We start from the raw sequence: 16,290 nt of genomic DNA, 5'->3' as shown, positions 1-16,290 counted from the left end.
TTTGAGGAGTCTCACTCTGTTGCCCAGGCTAGAGTGCAGTGGCTTAATCTTGGCTCACTGCAACCTCTGCCTCTGAGGTTCAAGTGATTCTCATGTCTCAGTCTCCAAGTAGCAGGGACTACTGTCACATGCCAACATGTCTTGCTAATTTTTGTATTTTTAGTAGAGACGGAGTTTTGCCATGTTGCCCAGGCTGATCTCAAACCTCTGGCCTCAAGTGATCTGCCTACCTGGGCCTCTGAAAGTGTTGGGATTACAGGTGTGAGCCACTTTGTATTATATCATTATATTCTAGTACCAGGACAGAATATAATTAATATAGTAAAGAAACTAGATAATCTACCTCTGGCTAAAGCTATACACACCAATATTCTTGAAGTTTAAATATAAGGACATATGTTGATGAGCTAGAGTAGTAACTTCCTTTGGTAAGGTTTTTTTGGGGGGGAAAATACTGTAATTGAGGATAAGAAAATAAGGACTTTAAGAAATATCTTCTTAGAGTGTGATAAAGAGCAAGGTATAAAGGACAATAATATATTATTGTTTATTTGATTGAGCTAAGCTCAGCTTACTTAAATATTTTGTTAAAACTCACTGTATTAGTCTGATTTCTTCAGAGAAACAAAACCAATGGAAGATAGATAGGTAGATAAGTAGGTAGGTAGGTAGATAGATAAAATTTTTAAATGACTTGCATGATTATGGAATCTGGGAAGTCCCCAAATCTATAGTCAGTAAACTGAAGACTCAGGAGAGCGATAGTGCAAATGTAATTTCAGTTCAAGTCCAAGTGTGAAGGCAGAAGACTAAGGTCCTAGCTTGATGGCAGGTAATGAGAGATAATTCTTTCTTACTTAGCCTTTTATTCTGTTCAGGCCTTCAGTGGTTTAGGTGAGGCCCACCCACATTTGGGAAGTTCAGTCTGCTTTCTCAGTCTACCAATTCAGATGTTAATCTCATCCAGAAACACCCTCACAGACACATCCAGAAATAATGTTTAAACAAATGTCTAAGTACCACTTAGCCCAGTCAGTTTGACAAATAAACTTAATCTCATTCTAAGTCTTTTCTTTTGCTTATTTCAGATTGCAGATTCAGGCATGATATACAGAATTCCGAGATTATGTTTTATAATAATTCAAGAAAATAAATGTAGGACAATATTTACCAAAATTAAGGAATGAAATATAGTTTTATCTAAGTAATTACAGTGCCTCTGTTGACTGAAAGAATCTGGACTGCCTAAATTTTAGTTGCCTCCCAGACAAAGGATCAGTAGAGAAAATTCCACTCTATGTATCTCTTTATCAACCCTCCTGTTTTTCTTCTTGATCATATTATGACCTTAAAGGAAAAAATAATTGCTAATTTCACAGTGAAATCGAGAAAGAAAAAATTTTAAAGTTCTGTGAGACCAAATTAACCTGCTTCAATAGATCAGTGAGAAAACTGATTATGATATAATCACAAGCCCTCTATAAACTCATAGGTGGTTAGTCCTCAGTGTGACATCTGAGTGTGGATTAAAAAATGTTTATTGGGATCCTTAAGTATAAGCCTCTAAGGCAAGAGACACTAACAAAAGATAATACAGAAGTTCATAATTAAGTCTACCAAATAGAGAAGGGGCACCGATATACTAGGAATCAGTTTTTGTTTTTGCTTTTAAGCATATTTTTGGAACTTATTTGAGTTATGAAGTTTCCCCTGCATATATTTATTTTTAATTTACTGTTTAGATGATAAGAAGAGATTTGTTAAAGAATATAAAATTATGGCTAGACAAGGGGAATAAGTTCTAGCACATTCTATACCACTGTAGGATGACTAGAGTTAATAATGTATCATTTCAAAGAGCTAAAAGAAGGTTATTGAATCTTCTCAACACAAAGAAATGACAAATGTTTTCAAATGATGGATATGTTAGTTGCTCTGATCTGAGTACTGTACATTACATGGATTGAAACATCACATGTAATGAATTTGCACAATGATTATATGTCAATTAAAACAATTTTAAGAGTGGCAAAAAATTGACTTTCACATATCTATTATAGTATAACATAGATGTATCCTATCATCATTTTTCTAGACCTAGAGGAGTAGAGAAAATGATAGGAGCAAATATTAGGAAATAAGATACCTGGTTTAGGTAAGAAAAACATTTTTTGTCCTGTCACAACTTCTCCACTTCCAAAACCACTTGGAATAGTAAGTTTCTTTCACCTTCAAGATATGTCAGAGTGGGGACATTCTTATGAATGTGAGATGAGAGGCAAAAGACTCTCGTATATTCATTCATCCATTCAGTAATTATCTGGAAACTTTTCTGTGTAAGGCACTTTGACAGGCAATAGAGATGCGAAAGTTGAGAAGACATGGTTTGGCCCACTCTTAAAATAGCGATGAAAGGCAGGAAAACAAAGACTTGAAATGCTAGCATAAGCTGAGAATCAACTAGGGAAAATGGAAAGAATGAATCACAGAGAAGGGCACATCTGAGAGAGATTTTGTATAGTAAGCAGGAGCTTGCCAAATAAGACATTTAGATAAAAAGGAAAAACTAGAGTAGAAAGAGTGAGACTGAAGTCTGAATAAAGCATAAAACTCAAAGCAAAACGAGTATAATGTCAAGAGATCAGACTGGAAAGCTAGGTTAAATGAATTGATGTTTTACTAATCTATTTGGATTTGTACATGTAAAAAGACCACAAGCATTTAAATAAGATGAGTACATGATCAACTTTATGTACATTCCTGTCTCTATGAAAGGCAAATGGAATAGCTGTGGTTAAAGGGAAACAGCATTGCAGACCAAAACACCAGTTGGAAGTCTATGTAGTGATGCTGGTAACAAATGACAAGGCCCTGAACAATGGCAGTGGAAGTGATGATGGAGAGTAGAGGTCAATTTATGAAAATCCCAAAGGTGGTATGCGCTAAATTTTTTTAAAATAATTAAAAATATTAGTAAAAAATGTAAAATGTGGCTACATAAGAGACATGAAGATAAGAAGGAAATAAGAATAACTCAGGCAGGCGCGGTGGCTCATATCTGTAATCCCAGCGCTTTGTGAGGCCGAGGCATGCAGATCGCTTTGGGTCAGGAGTTCAAGACCAGCCTGGCCAACATGGTGAAACCCTGTCTTTACGAAAAATAGAAATATTAGCCAGGCATGGTGGCGCACCTGTAATCCCCAGCTATTTCAGAGGCTGAGGTGGGAGAATCATTGGAACCTGGGAGGCAGAGGTTGCAGTGAGCCAAGATCGTGCCATTGCACTCCAGCCCAAGCAACAGAGTTTAGGGTTTGGTGTACTCTAAACCCACTCCCCCCACCAAAAAAAATAATAATAATTCTGTGGATACTAGTTTAAATTTATAGATGAATTACAGTTCATCTAACTGCTAACAGAATTTAGAAGAAGAACCAGAGTAAAGTAGAAGATGATGAATTTCAGCTCAGGACATGTTGAATTTGAGGAACCTTCAAATATCTACATGGAGCAGCTGAGTATCCCGTTTTAGATTTCAATCATATTAAGTGTAATTAAAGCCAAAATGTATTAGGAGTGCTCTGTGAGGTCAGGAAAAAAGAAAAGTACAATCCTGGAGAAAAACAATATATAAAAACGTGCATGGAGAGAGGAGACAATTATGGAAACTGAGAAATTGTGAGAGGAAGAGAAACAAGAAAATGAAGACTGGGTAGTAACTGGTGTTAAAAGCTTTGAAGAGGTTACATAGGACAAATACTTCAGATAAGTTCATTGGATGTGACAACCAGTGGACCATCACCATCATTTTAAGAGTGGTCGTGATAGAGCCAGACAAAGGTGACTCATCCTTATGGAGATTGGACATATTAATTACTCAATATAATCCCTGCTGGTAGTCGGGTCAGGTTTCTGCAGAATATTAAGATTTCAACAAAATTTCTGGTGCCGTGTCAAGAGGTCTTGACTGTAAAATGTGATAATTAACCCAGGAAAAATAAAGGAACAATTTCAAAACAACACTTCATTGATACCATTTGATTCAGCTCTTTCCTTCCTTTCACTTAATAGTCATATTTTGGGAGTCACTGTGAGGGAAAATGCCTCTTCTTTAACATAATTTCAAAGTCATACTAGCCCAGGGACAGAGCGGGTGAGAAGGTGGTGTACAACTCCTCTGAGGCTAAAGAGATGGTACTTTTGAATCATAGGGTTCTTCTTAGAATTCAAAGTGTGACCTTCATCCTGAAGCATCTAAGCTTTCTCTTTAATTCAGACTGGTGTGAAATTTCAAAAGAACTTATATGTTGAATGTAGTAGTACAAGGGGGTGAAGGCCTTTGACTTCTTTCTCCCAAAACCAGATACCAGTTACCCCCTTCACCTCCATCGCCTTACTGCCATTATTGCTGTATGTAGGTTGGAGATTGTAGTGCAATCATTCTCAGCTTTCTAAGTTTGAGTAGGCTGAGTTTCTTAGAAAAGCTCTCCCACATGGGCTTTCATTTCAAATTCATCAGCTCTTGCTTTTATTCCCATTCTTCTAAAGCTCTTTTTGATCTTCCAGCTCCAGCTCCCATTTACAACCTGATGTTGATCTGTTCAAGAGAAACAGGCCTCCAGCAAAAGGGAGGGAGGAAAAAACTTCTTTGGGGAGAGAAAGAATACACACACACACACACACACACTGGTTGTCATACAAAGATGAGTCCTGCTTACACCATTGTCCTTTGGAAGACAATGCTGAAGAAAATAAATAATTTTGGAAATAGAAAAAATAGGAGGTGAGGTGGGGGAAAGTGTGTGATGGAAAAGCAAACATGGAAGCCACAAAAATCCTTATGATTATAATTCTCCATGTGAGAAGTGTCTTTGTAATTTATACGCATCCATCAGTGATCTAGTGGCTTCTTGTCATCTGGGGAAGGAGACCACTACATTTCCTTTGTCTGTGATAGATCTGTTTGATTATATCTCCTACAGTTGCAGCTACTGGAGTCCCATTTCACATTTGTTTACACAAAATACATTTTTTTTTTTTAGACGAGTTTTGCTCGTCGCCCAGATTGGAGTACAGTGGCACAGTCTCAGCTCACTGCACCCTCCGCCTCCTGGGTCAAGTGATTCTCAGTTCTCCTGCCTCAGCCTCTTGAGTAGCTAGGATTACAGGTGTGCACCACCACGCCCAGCTAATTTTTGTATTTTTAGTATAGATGGAGTTTCACCACATTGGCCAGGCTGGTCTTAAATTCCTGTGTCAGATGATCCACCTGCCTTGGCCTCCCAAAGTGCTGAGGTAACAGGTATGAGCCATAGAGCTTGGCCCACAAAATACATTTTGAAAATAAAGACTTCTGGCCAGATGTGGTGGCTCATACCTGTAATCCCAACACTTTGGGAGGCCGAGGTGGGTGGATCACCTGAGGTCATGAGTTCAAGACCAGCCTGACCAACATAATGAAACCCCATCTCACCTAAAAGTACAAAATTAGCCAGATGTGGTGGTGCATAACTGAAATCCCAGCTACTTTGGAGGCTGAGGAAGGAGAATTGCTTGAACTCGGGAGGCAGAGTTTACAGTGGGCTATCATGCCATTGCACACTTAAGCATGGGCAACAAAAACAAAACTATATGTGAAAAAAATAAAAAGACTTCTTTTGTCTTCACATGCATCTGCCTTTATCTTTGTCTCTTTTACCTCTACCTCTACCAGGGAAGACAAATCAGACAGTAGAGCCATTTTCTAATGGTAGCCCTGATAGACAGTCTCATTATTTACTTATGTATTTATATGTTTATTATGTGTTAACTTCGTTATAGCATACATGCTGTATCTATTAATTATCATGTCTTAGAGGGCATAATTTGATCTGAGTTATATCTAAATGCATGTAATATAATGAGTCATATTATAATATGGTTCTGACCCAATGATAACATTTACATAATGGTATACATGACAAGACTATAAAGTAAGGAGCTGGGTTTTCAAGTGAGCCTTGTGGAAAACAGTCTCCTGACTTAACAGCCATGCCTCATACATCAGAATGCTCATGCTAAGTGCATTGCGGTTTATTGCAAGTGCTTTTATTTCTCCTTACTGCTGGAATGAGATAAAGAATAAACCCTATATGGAAAAGACCACTTTTTTTTGTTCTAGAACTTAGCGTGCTTTGGTATTTACTTTGTAATGATGCAGAGGTAACACAATTTTCTTCAGATAGCTGAGGAATTGTTTTTAATTGCATAGTGAGTGAGGTTTTTAACTACAAATCTGAGCCAGAATTCCAAGATGAATTTTACTCTTTCAAAGGTACAATCAAAGGCAGTTTTTTCTGTTTCTAAATGAGAGGGATTTTTCACAGAGAACAAGACTCATAGGGAAAATCAAAACAAAAGCAAGATTTAAAGTTTCTCATCCTCTCTCATATAGGGAGGAAAGAGGAGAATTTGTAGTTCAAAAGAGAGGAAAAAGTTATAGATTCTTGCTACTTTAGTGAGCATATAATTGCCACTCACTCACTCACTGAGGAGGCAGAATAGGCCTTGTTCTTTCACCTGAGAGTCCTCAAAGCATAGGGTATTCTTCATCCAATTCAGGAGGAACCCCAATTCAGCCAGCAGATCTCAGGGGATTACAAAGCACAGCATGGGCCTCTATTTCAGCTATCCTGGAGAAACAGCCATGTATGAGTTCTGCCTTTTATGGAACTAAGTGGATCTGGTTGAAAGAGGTGAGATTATTAAGGCCTGAGCTGCCTATGCACAGGTATCCCAAAAATCTTTTCAAAGTGTTCCAGAAATGGCATTAGAGCCTCATTTTATACCACTGCACGATAACCATGCTGCATCATCCTGCTTTTGATTTAAATTATGTGGGTGATAAGAGGCTGATTCCTTACCAGAGGGGACCAAGGGGCCATCAGATACAAAAGAGAAACACCCTTTTAGGTGTTTCCCTGAAAATGCTTATTAATAAGCAAGGATTGGATTGAGCCACAATATCTGGGAGTTGCTAGATTTAGCCCAAAAATGGGGTTTCTACAGAATGAATGATCAAGATTTGGATTTTGGAAGAATATGGAAACAACAATCTATCAGGATCTTTCAGAGCTCACTGTGTACTCTAAATATATCCTATTTAATAATCACAACTATCTGAGGAAGTAGCTATACTCCTGTGTTGCAGAAGAAAAACCCTGAAGCTTTTTGAAAATATTGGACACATTAGGTCCAGGCATGGCTCTATGTGTTTTCTAAAAACCCTTTCAAACATTAGTAGTGCCAAACAAGGTAGATATTATTATCATCTTTGTTTTATAGCTTAGGAAACATAGCCACAGAGAGGATAAACAAATGTCCCAAAACCACAGAGCAAGTATGTGATAAAGCTAGAATTTAGAGCAGAAAATTGGCTTTGCAGGCTGAACCCATCACCACCCCACCACGCTGCCTTTCTTTGCTAAGTAACTTGCTTAAAGCTACTAAACTACTGAGCCCATAATTTTTCCACTTCACCACTGACAAAATAAGGAAGAATTTTGAGTTGTGGTCTGATTAAGAAGAGAATGAATTATTTTCTGACGTGATTCAAACTCTTGGAAAGATCCTAGAAGAACTATTTCCAACTACTTATAAATGGATGGATTCTAACTCCAGCTGTGAGTGGGATAGAAATCAGTTCTCTCCTGGTCTCAGTCTCAATATTTATCTCTTTTTAGAATTTATGTCTTCTATTATCCCATTTGCTTCTTCTATGTCAATGTAGACATGGCACAGTTGATGTGACAACAATAGGAATGTAGATGCTCCTAGAAGAGACAGTTTGTTGAGACACACTCAAGGCTTAGTTGGGTGGTCCTGTTCCTTTTCCATCCACACTTCTCTTAACCTCTACCATCTGCATGGATATGAATCTATGCTTCCTCAAAAAGATGATTCTGAAATTTAGTCATGCATGTATCATATAAAACAATGCACATATGACTGGACAAGGTGTTCCGTAGTGATAATAAGAGACAAAAAGCATGTCTGTGGAGGCCTTTTAATTGCTCCAGGCATGGCACAGCCTATCTGGGTTTTGCCATTTCCCATGGTGAACTTTTTGCACTTTCAGATGATCACTGTAATAAGTGGTAGCCCAATCACAGAAAGGGTGCTTTCCCAGTAAAGCACATGTGAATAACTAATAAAAGTTGAGAATTTAGAGAAACACATGATTGATCTGAGAGCCTGGGTAATAATATATATATTTAGTGGGTGTCATCACACTCCAAAATATAAAGAAATTCATTTTTTAATGTGACTCAAAGAAATCAATGTTTTTCCTTTAGTTACCTCTCTTATATGACTGTTTTCTTTTTATATACTGTCCTTTACAATGAGAGACCAGGAATATAAGCATATATATGGCTTTGTGTTTTATGAAATGATTCTATGTACCTTACCTCATTTGATTTAAAGAGCTATCCTTAGAATAGTTCTAAGAGGTTGAAGAGGTATTGTTAGCCCCATTTTACTTACGAAAAAACTAAGATACACAAAAGGTAAATTACTTATCTGTGTTCCAATAGTAAATAGGCTGCAAGGCTGGAACTAAAATCAGCCTCTTCAGGGGCTAAACTGTTTTTTACACTAGCATGCCATCAGCAATATACAGATTTTGGAATAATTGTGGCCAGTAATATATTTACATGAATCTAGTTCCTGTGGGTTTACCACCTCTGTGTTCTACTACCTTGGTGTTCGTAGTCTCCCCTGAACATCCATTACTACTTCTGTGTGTGCATGTACACATGTACCTGCAGCCATTTGCACAAGAATATCCACAAAGAAGCAAGAGTGAGGGTAGATAATCTGATCATGTAGATGCGATGCTGTCACAATGTTAACTGGTCTACAATTCGGTGTCAATCTAGAGAAGTCAACCATTACCAAACTAAGATTAGGGTCTGGGTCAAAGGGATGAAGATGAGGAGAACAGACATGCACAAGAGCAAGAGAATGATGCCAAGAGAGCAGACAGGGATCCAATCAGATGTCAAGTGTGAAAAGAACTAAAGCTGGGAGCAAGGAAGCTAAGGAGCTGAAGCTTTTAGTTGCAGCAAAGGCTAACTGGGCTCATGAGTGTTAGCAGTGAATTCCCACAGTTCTTTTTTTATTTCTAATTGAGTCTAATCTTAGAAAATGCTAATGAAGCAAAGATGATCCAAAATGATTGATGACTTAAAATTCCTTAAATTTGGCTTTTAACTAACTTGGTATTTATTTTTTTTGATGTGTTTGCATAGTTGTTGGAATTCATTATACTTAAAATAATGTTATAAAACCAGACTAAGGACTTCTGACTCAGGAGAATCTGGGATATTTTCATACTTTATTCCATTCTCTGCTTAGAATTTTTCTGATTCCACATTTTAATGCTGGGAATATATAGCATCACTTCCCAGACCAATTATCTTTCCTTCTAGAGTGAAATGATTCTATGATAGTTTTGCTGATTCACTAAGGGTTTTATTTGTAGGACTGAAGTTACAAAGCAAATAGCATCAAAATAACATTCTTGAAGACATCCTTCCCATCCACATCTTGAGTCTTTCCACATCTTACAAAAGAGGGAGATTCACAAATGTGAAAAATAATAAAGGTCAATGAAAACATTTTCAGATGAACAAAGGTTAATTTTTTTAAAAAATCCATGTTTCTCCAACTGATTCTCCTTACTCATGCTGGGTATTATAAAACAATTATATCATTTTATAATTATGAAACTAAAATGAAACAACAATAGGGGCATGATTAACTACTAACTTATGGACATTAACTATTAACTTATAACCAGAGCCTCACAAGGCCTCATTGTGCCTTTGTCATGAACTTTGCTGGTGACAATTAAAGACGAGGAGAACAGACATGCACAAGAGCAAGAGAATGATGCCAAGAGAGCAGACAGGGATCCAACCAGAGGCCAAGTGTGAAAAGAACTAAAGTTGGGAGCAAGGAAGCTAAGGAGCTGAAGCTTTTAGTTGCAGCAAAGGCTAACAGTGTAAATTCGGAAGCATAACCCTATGAAAAAACACTACTGCACTTTAGATATTTGCTCTGTGCTTCTGGATATGTAAACCAAGAGACAGAGGTCTGTATCTGGGTATTTCAACCTCGATCCTGTCAACATTTTTGATAAGATACATCTTTGTGATGGAGGCTGCCCAAGGCCTTACAGGATGCTTAGCGACACCCCGGCCTCTACCTACTAGAAACCAGTAGCAACACCTCCTCCCTAGTTCTAACAACCAAAAAACGTTTCCAGATATTGCCAATATCATCTAGGGGCACAAATTGCCTTCACTTTGGAACTTCTTATCTGACTGTTCTTTCTTAAGAAGCAAATAGATTTCTCTCACCCATCCAGTCACTCTGCTCCCAGACTCTGCAATGTAAAAATGTGAGTATACTTAACTGGTGAGAGATTACATAAAATATATTTATTTGTTATCAGTGAATAAATACCAGATTATACCCTTGAGAAACGAAGGAAATTTATGTAGGCTAAGTCTGGATAAATTTGAATGCTAAGTTGGTATGTTTTTTAGCAGCCACTTATGGTTGTTAAATATGAAATATGTCAGCAACTGGACAGGTTTAATATCTGGTAGATATGCATCAATTACATCATGGATATCTTGTCAGTAAATACACTATTAAGTAATCTAATGGTACAAACTGAATTTAGCATTTCTTTTCTACCTCCAATTATATTCATTATTTTAGAAGCATAACCCCCATCCTTGTGGAACGTTACTAGAATTGTCAATGTACCTGTTTGTATAAGTCTGCATAATAGACTTGGCGTAAAGTGTTTGAAGAAATTCAATGCTTAACATTTATATGGTTGCGTTGATTTTTTGTGACTGTTTTATGGAATCAAATATACTGAACAGGGAAGATAAAAATTTGTGTGCTTGCCTTTTCTATTTTTTCTAAAGATGATTTTTTAAAAATCATAGGTTTATAGTTGAGGTAGGTAATCCATCTGATTCGAGGGTTCATGGTTAACATGAGCAACCTACTAAGCACTTATTTAGTAAGTTATATTTATTTTTCACAGTTTTTCACATGCAATATAGATCATTTAGTTCCTAGAGATAATCTTTCTTTATAGTGGACACAGGAACACATTTTTTTCTCTCCTTTACATTCATTTTAATACCACACTCAATAATTCTCTTTGAATTTCCCTTTATATCTAATAACTTTAATTATTTCCTAAGAAATGTTAAAAGAGTTATCCATCTTTACTGTACCTATTAGACAATTAATGAATATTTTATAGTTGACCAAATGTAATTTGGTAAATTAAATTCAGTTTGTTTATTCAACATTTCAGCATGTATCTACTACACACATGGTATATTTAGGTTGCTAGGCTCATTGAGGGCTCCAGAGGTGAATCACAAGAAGGTCACTGTCTCAATAAGTTTATGAGAAAAGGTGAGTGCAAATAACTCTAAGCAATGTGAAGTATGATAAGGTCATAAAAAGGAAGTTTTAAGAAGGTTACACTAATGAGAGAAGATTTTCTGGAGAGGTGGCACTTTGTAGCATATGTCCATGTCCTCAGCTGCCATCCATAAAACCCACCCAAAGTGGAAGGACGTTCTCTGATCCTTTCCTCGTGGCACTAACACCCACTGTCATTAGGATCCAATTCATTCTAAACCTGGGAATTATTTGCAATGTCATGTGTTCCTCAAGACAACAGTCTATTAAAACAACAAATAACACTAACAGGTTTTTGAAATCCATCTCTTCACATTTTTCTTGCTTTAGCACAGGTTGATTTTGGAGATAAAATCATTAGGTATAAAGTTTAGAACTAAATTGTGGCAACATTCTAGGTAAGTGATAATTCATTATTATCACATTATAATGGCATGGCCCGAGATTTCTCATTTACTCCACAGGCCTGCCTAATGAACAGTTGAGCCAACATAATCAGAGATGCAAGCCCATGGTGCTTATTGGTGAGTCAGTGAATTCTGGGAACCTGGGTCTATATTTATATCAGCATTTCTTATTTCACTATAGCCGGGTGGTCTGTCAGTACACTGTATGACTGGTTATTCTCTCTTAATAAAATAGATAGAGCTCCACAAATTAAAATGACTGATTTTGGTTTACTATCTTTTCTTTTCTTTCTTTCTATTTTTGTTTTTTATTTTTTTAGAAGCAAGGTCTCACTCTGTTGCCCAGGCTGGAGTGCAGTGATGTGATCATAGCTCACTCCTTGAACCCCTGAGTTCAAGTGATCCTCCTGCCTCCAGTCTCCCAAAGAGCTGGGATTACAGGCATGAGCCACCATGCCTGGTCCTACCATCTTTGTTATGTGTACTTTTTTAATGATTAAAACTAGTTGCCACCTTAAATTAACATTTTAAAATAAAGAAAATATTTAGTTCTGAAATTGCATTATTCCTTTACCCACTTTTTATTAAGAAAGTTTTAGTCACATTGTAGAAGGATTATTTTCTAGTTTATAGAGCTAATATATTTATTTTGCAACTATTGAGTACGTAAAAAGGAACCCCAAAAGATCTGGAAAAGTGGTTTCCATTTTAAAAATACTATACTGTATTGTGTTCTGGTGCTTGAAGTTGGGTTAACCATCTGAGTTAGTAAAAAGTATATATGTATTTTAATATACTATATACTTGTTTGTCAGTAAAAGATGAATTTTAAAAATAAATATGGATAAAACCCAAAGTAAAAAATAAGGTGCCATGTAAACTGTCATAACAAAATTTACACATAATACATTGTTTTATAGATGAACTTTTATGCCTCTGTCAATTTTGCTGAAATAGTCAAATACTTCTTTATAAGAAAGATCTGAACACCCTCAAAGAATAATATGGAATAGTGATCTGTATGATTTTAACTTTTCCATGAATGAAAATTGCTAAAATGACAAAGGACCATAAAGTCCCAACTTAGAAACTTTACCTTATGTTGTTAAGGAAATCTGTCCAATTTATTTGTGGATTCTATAGGACTTGGGATTGGGACGTGAAATATAGGTTATCAAATGTCCTGTATCTGCATGTGTGACCCAGTTAGTTCACAAGACAGGTATTTATTAAGTACCTGTTTTATCCCAGATTAGTTATTGGTGGTATCCAAATGAACAAGGTAAAAAATTGCTGTTTTTATTTGATTCACAGGCCATATTTATGTAAACTATATTATATAGTATTTTTTTTATTTCAAAGTGGGGAGATTAGAGCCATATTTGGGGCTAAGAGGCATTCACAATACATCTATAATGTAGCAAATCTGGCCATTCTTGTGTTAAGCTGTGCAGATGAGAAACATGCACAGGGAAAACTGATAGAAGATTCAAAACACATTTACATGGGTAAATTTCTATTCTTCTTATTAGAATAAACATGGTAAATCTACGTTCAGCAATTTCATTAATGGCCTTGAGTAAGACAGCAAACAGCCTATTAATTCATTCATCAATGACTTTAAATTCAGAGGTGCTGCAAACATCACCATGGACAGAGAAATGATGCCACAAGAGAGGAGAAGAGAAAAAGGAAAACTGAGTCTGGATGAAGCAGAAAGCATTCATGAAGTTAGCTTGGTGCTCATGATAAAAGGCCTCCAAATTATTAAACACCTAATTTACACTCAATAATATCTGCATGGCAGAGAAGCACATACTGGGAAATGGAGATATCAAATGATACCTAAATCTAGTTATGTTTATGAAAACAAATAGGTAAAGAAGTAAAGTAAGACCTGTGTATCTTGGCACCCAACTTATTAAGTCAAATTCTTACTCAAGGGTCAGGCATGGTGGTTCATGACTATAATCCCGGTGCTTAAGGAGGCCAAGTTGAGAAGATCACTTGAGGGTAGCCTGGTCAACACAGCAAGACCCCATCTCTAAAAAAATTGTTTTCAAATTAGCTAGTCCTGGTGGCATACACCTATAATCCTAGCTACTTAGGAGGCTGAAGCATGAGGATTGCTTGAGCCCAGTAGTTCAAGGCTGCAATAAGCTATGATCAGGCCACTGTACTCCAGCCTTGGTGACTGAACAAGAACCTGTCTCAAAAAAAAAAATTATCCCTCTAAAAGAAATATACAATTCACTTAAAATTAATAAGGAGGTCTTTGTATTATACCATAGATGAGGTATTTAAAAATACTTAGCTTTCCTTTTTCATGTAAGAGACACAGTTGGCCTCTACATTCCTATGTGGACAGCCTATGGGTTATGCATCAATTTTCTGTCTATGTTTAGTTGTTTTGACCTGAGAGAAAAGCTGGATTTTACTTGTTTTAGAAAATACAGGGGAATGGGGTGTCTTAATTGTCCTGCTGTGGTGTTCATGGATCTTTCTGTTCATTCCCTTCTGCCCCAGAGTGTGAGCAGCTGGCTTTCCAGCTGTGAACAGGGTTTGGGACATCTCCCTGTGGGGTAGACATAAATCTTGCCACAGGGATGCAGACAGAAGGTTTTTTGTTTTTGTTTTCTGCTAGATTATTCCATTGCAAGACTCTTGCTGGAACTGAAGGAGAAAACCATACTCACCAAAAAGTATTTACCCCTCTTTCACTAATGCATGTTCTTTGCCTCTTCATTTCAAATTTCAGAAAGAGACCCTTTTACGTTTTAAGCAGTAATTCAAATAAGCATTATTTCTTTACCTTTTTTAATCTATTGGTCTGTGAACTACAAAATTAGTTTCTTCATCTTTGTTAAGATTGCATGCATTCAGTGTGACAAGAAATGCTGGTAGCAACCTAACTTGCCACCAAACAAGCTTATGCCCTCAGCAGCTGTAACCAAACTTATGCTACATGATGTTTGCTTTGATTTCCTTGTCATAACACCTATCCCCTTATGCCTGAATCTGCTCACACAATTTTCACTCCCAGAAGTGAGCATTCCAAACTTGTAGGGATTAGAAGTCAACTCAGAAATCTAGTCTAATTCCTATGACGATGGAGTATAACTAATCTATCATTACAGAATTTCTATAGGAAATACTTTATAAGGAGTAAACACAGCTCAAGATAGAGTAAAAGTGCCACGATATCCATTGTATAATTCTCAAAATTACATAAACAGATGGAGTTCTGTGTGAATGGCCTTTTCCTAAACAAGAAGATGATAATCCAGTGGGAAGTCAATACTAATTCAACTTTGCCTTCATTACTCATACTCTCATTGTTTATTGCTGAACTGAGTCTAATATGATGACATCCATCCACTGGATGGTAATTAGATCTTAAAAGAAATAGTGAAAATTCTAAGGACTCCAAGAAATGGCATGGCAATAATTCATTCTACGTATAATTATTTTTCTTGTTTGGACTTGTTGAGTCTGCTTGCCTAGAGAAGAAATGCAGAAATAGTTGTTGTTAAGCACTAATATTGTTACTCTGCTCTGTCAGGTGTGTTGTAGAAGACAAGAACTCAAAGGTGGCCTGGTTGAACCGTTCTGGCATCATTTTTGCTGGACATGACAAGTGGTCTCTGGACCCACGGGTTGAGCTGGAGAAACGCCATTCTCTGGAATACAGCCTCCGAATCCAGAAGGTGGATGTCTATGATGAGGGTTCCTACACTTGCTCAGTTCAGACACAGCATGAGCCCAAGACCTCCCAAGTTTACTTGATCGTACAAGGTAAGGAAAGTGTGGGATACAAGGGCAGTAAGAAAGAGGTGGGATTTGCAGAGTAATAATGTACAAAGTATTTGTAGAGGCCTTTATGAAAAGAAATATTTTCAAAGATACTATTGCTCTTAAGCATCAATTTTCTGTCTAGAAGAGTCTTAAAATGAGAGGACCAAAAACAATATAGAGGAGATACTCCTGTTACTGTGAGCCAGTGCCATTGGCGAAAATGTTTTCACCAAGCACTGAGTGTGAAAACATATAGCAAAAGCCACAGCTGATGGAACAAGGTAAATCAGGGATACCAGAACACATAGGATGCTTAGAGCCATAAGAAGTATACTTTTCCACTCAATTAAGTACCAGATGCTTTGCTGAGTTGAAGAAAGTTTGGGTTTATCCGTCCTCACCCTGAAGATCATCACTAATTATCTTTCTTTTATGATAGCAAAATTCTTCTGGAAAAATAAAATTTTCCAGAGGACTTTTTAATTTTTTCAGCAGCCCAGGTTTCTGTGTGGTTTGTATCTCTACTAATGACAAGTTACTGGTGATCAAATCCAGTGACAACGATCTGCAAAGTCATTGGGGACAATTTGCT

General features: G+C 36.9%; 1 protein-coding gene across 3 annotated transcripts in view; it reads left to right on the top strand.

Moving 5' to 3' along the window:
• LOC108314578 (limbic system associated membrane protein) overlaps positions 1–16,290 on the top strand; it is a 637,397-nt gene that overhangs the window by 340,521 nt on the left and 280,586 nt on the right. For all 3 annotated transcript variants that reach the window (XM_017543520.2, XM_017543519.2, XM_017543518.2), the window contains exon 2: positions 15,466–15,698. In XM_017543520.2, the coding sequence (XP_017399009.1) occupies positions 15,466–15,698 (233 nt within the window). The remainder of the gene's footprint in view (positions 1–15,465; positions 15,699–16,290) is intronic.

Source organism: Cebus imitator, unplaced genomic scaffold, assembly GCF_001604975.1.
Source record: "Cebus imitator isolate Cc_AM_T3 unplaced genomic scaffold, Cebus_imitator-1.0 Scaffold157, whole genome shotgun sequence".
Classification (NCBI taxonomy): Eukaryota; Metazoa; Chordata; class Mammalia; order Primates; family Cebidae; genus Cebus; species Cebus imitator.
This window is presented reverse-complemented; position numbering and strand designations above follow the sequence as displayed.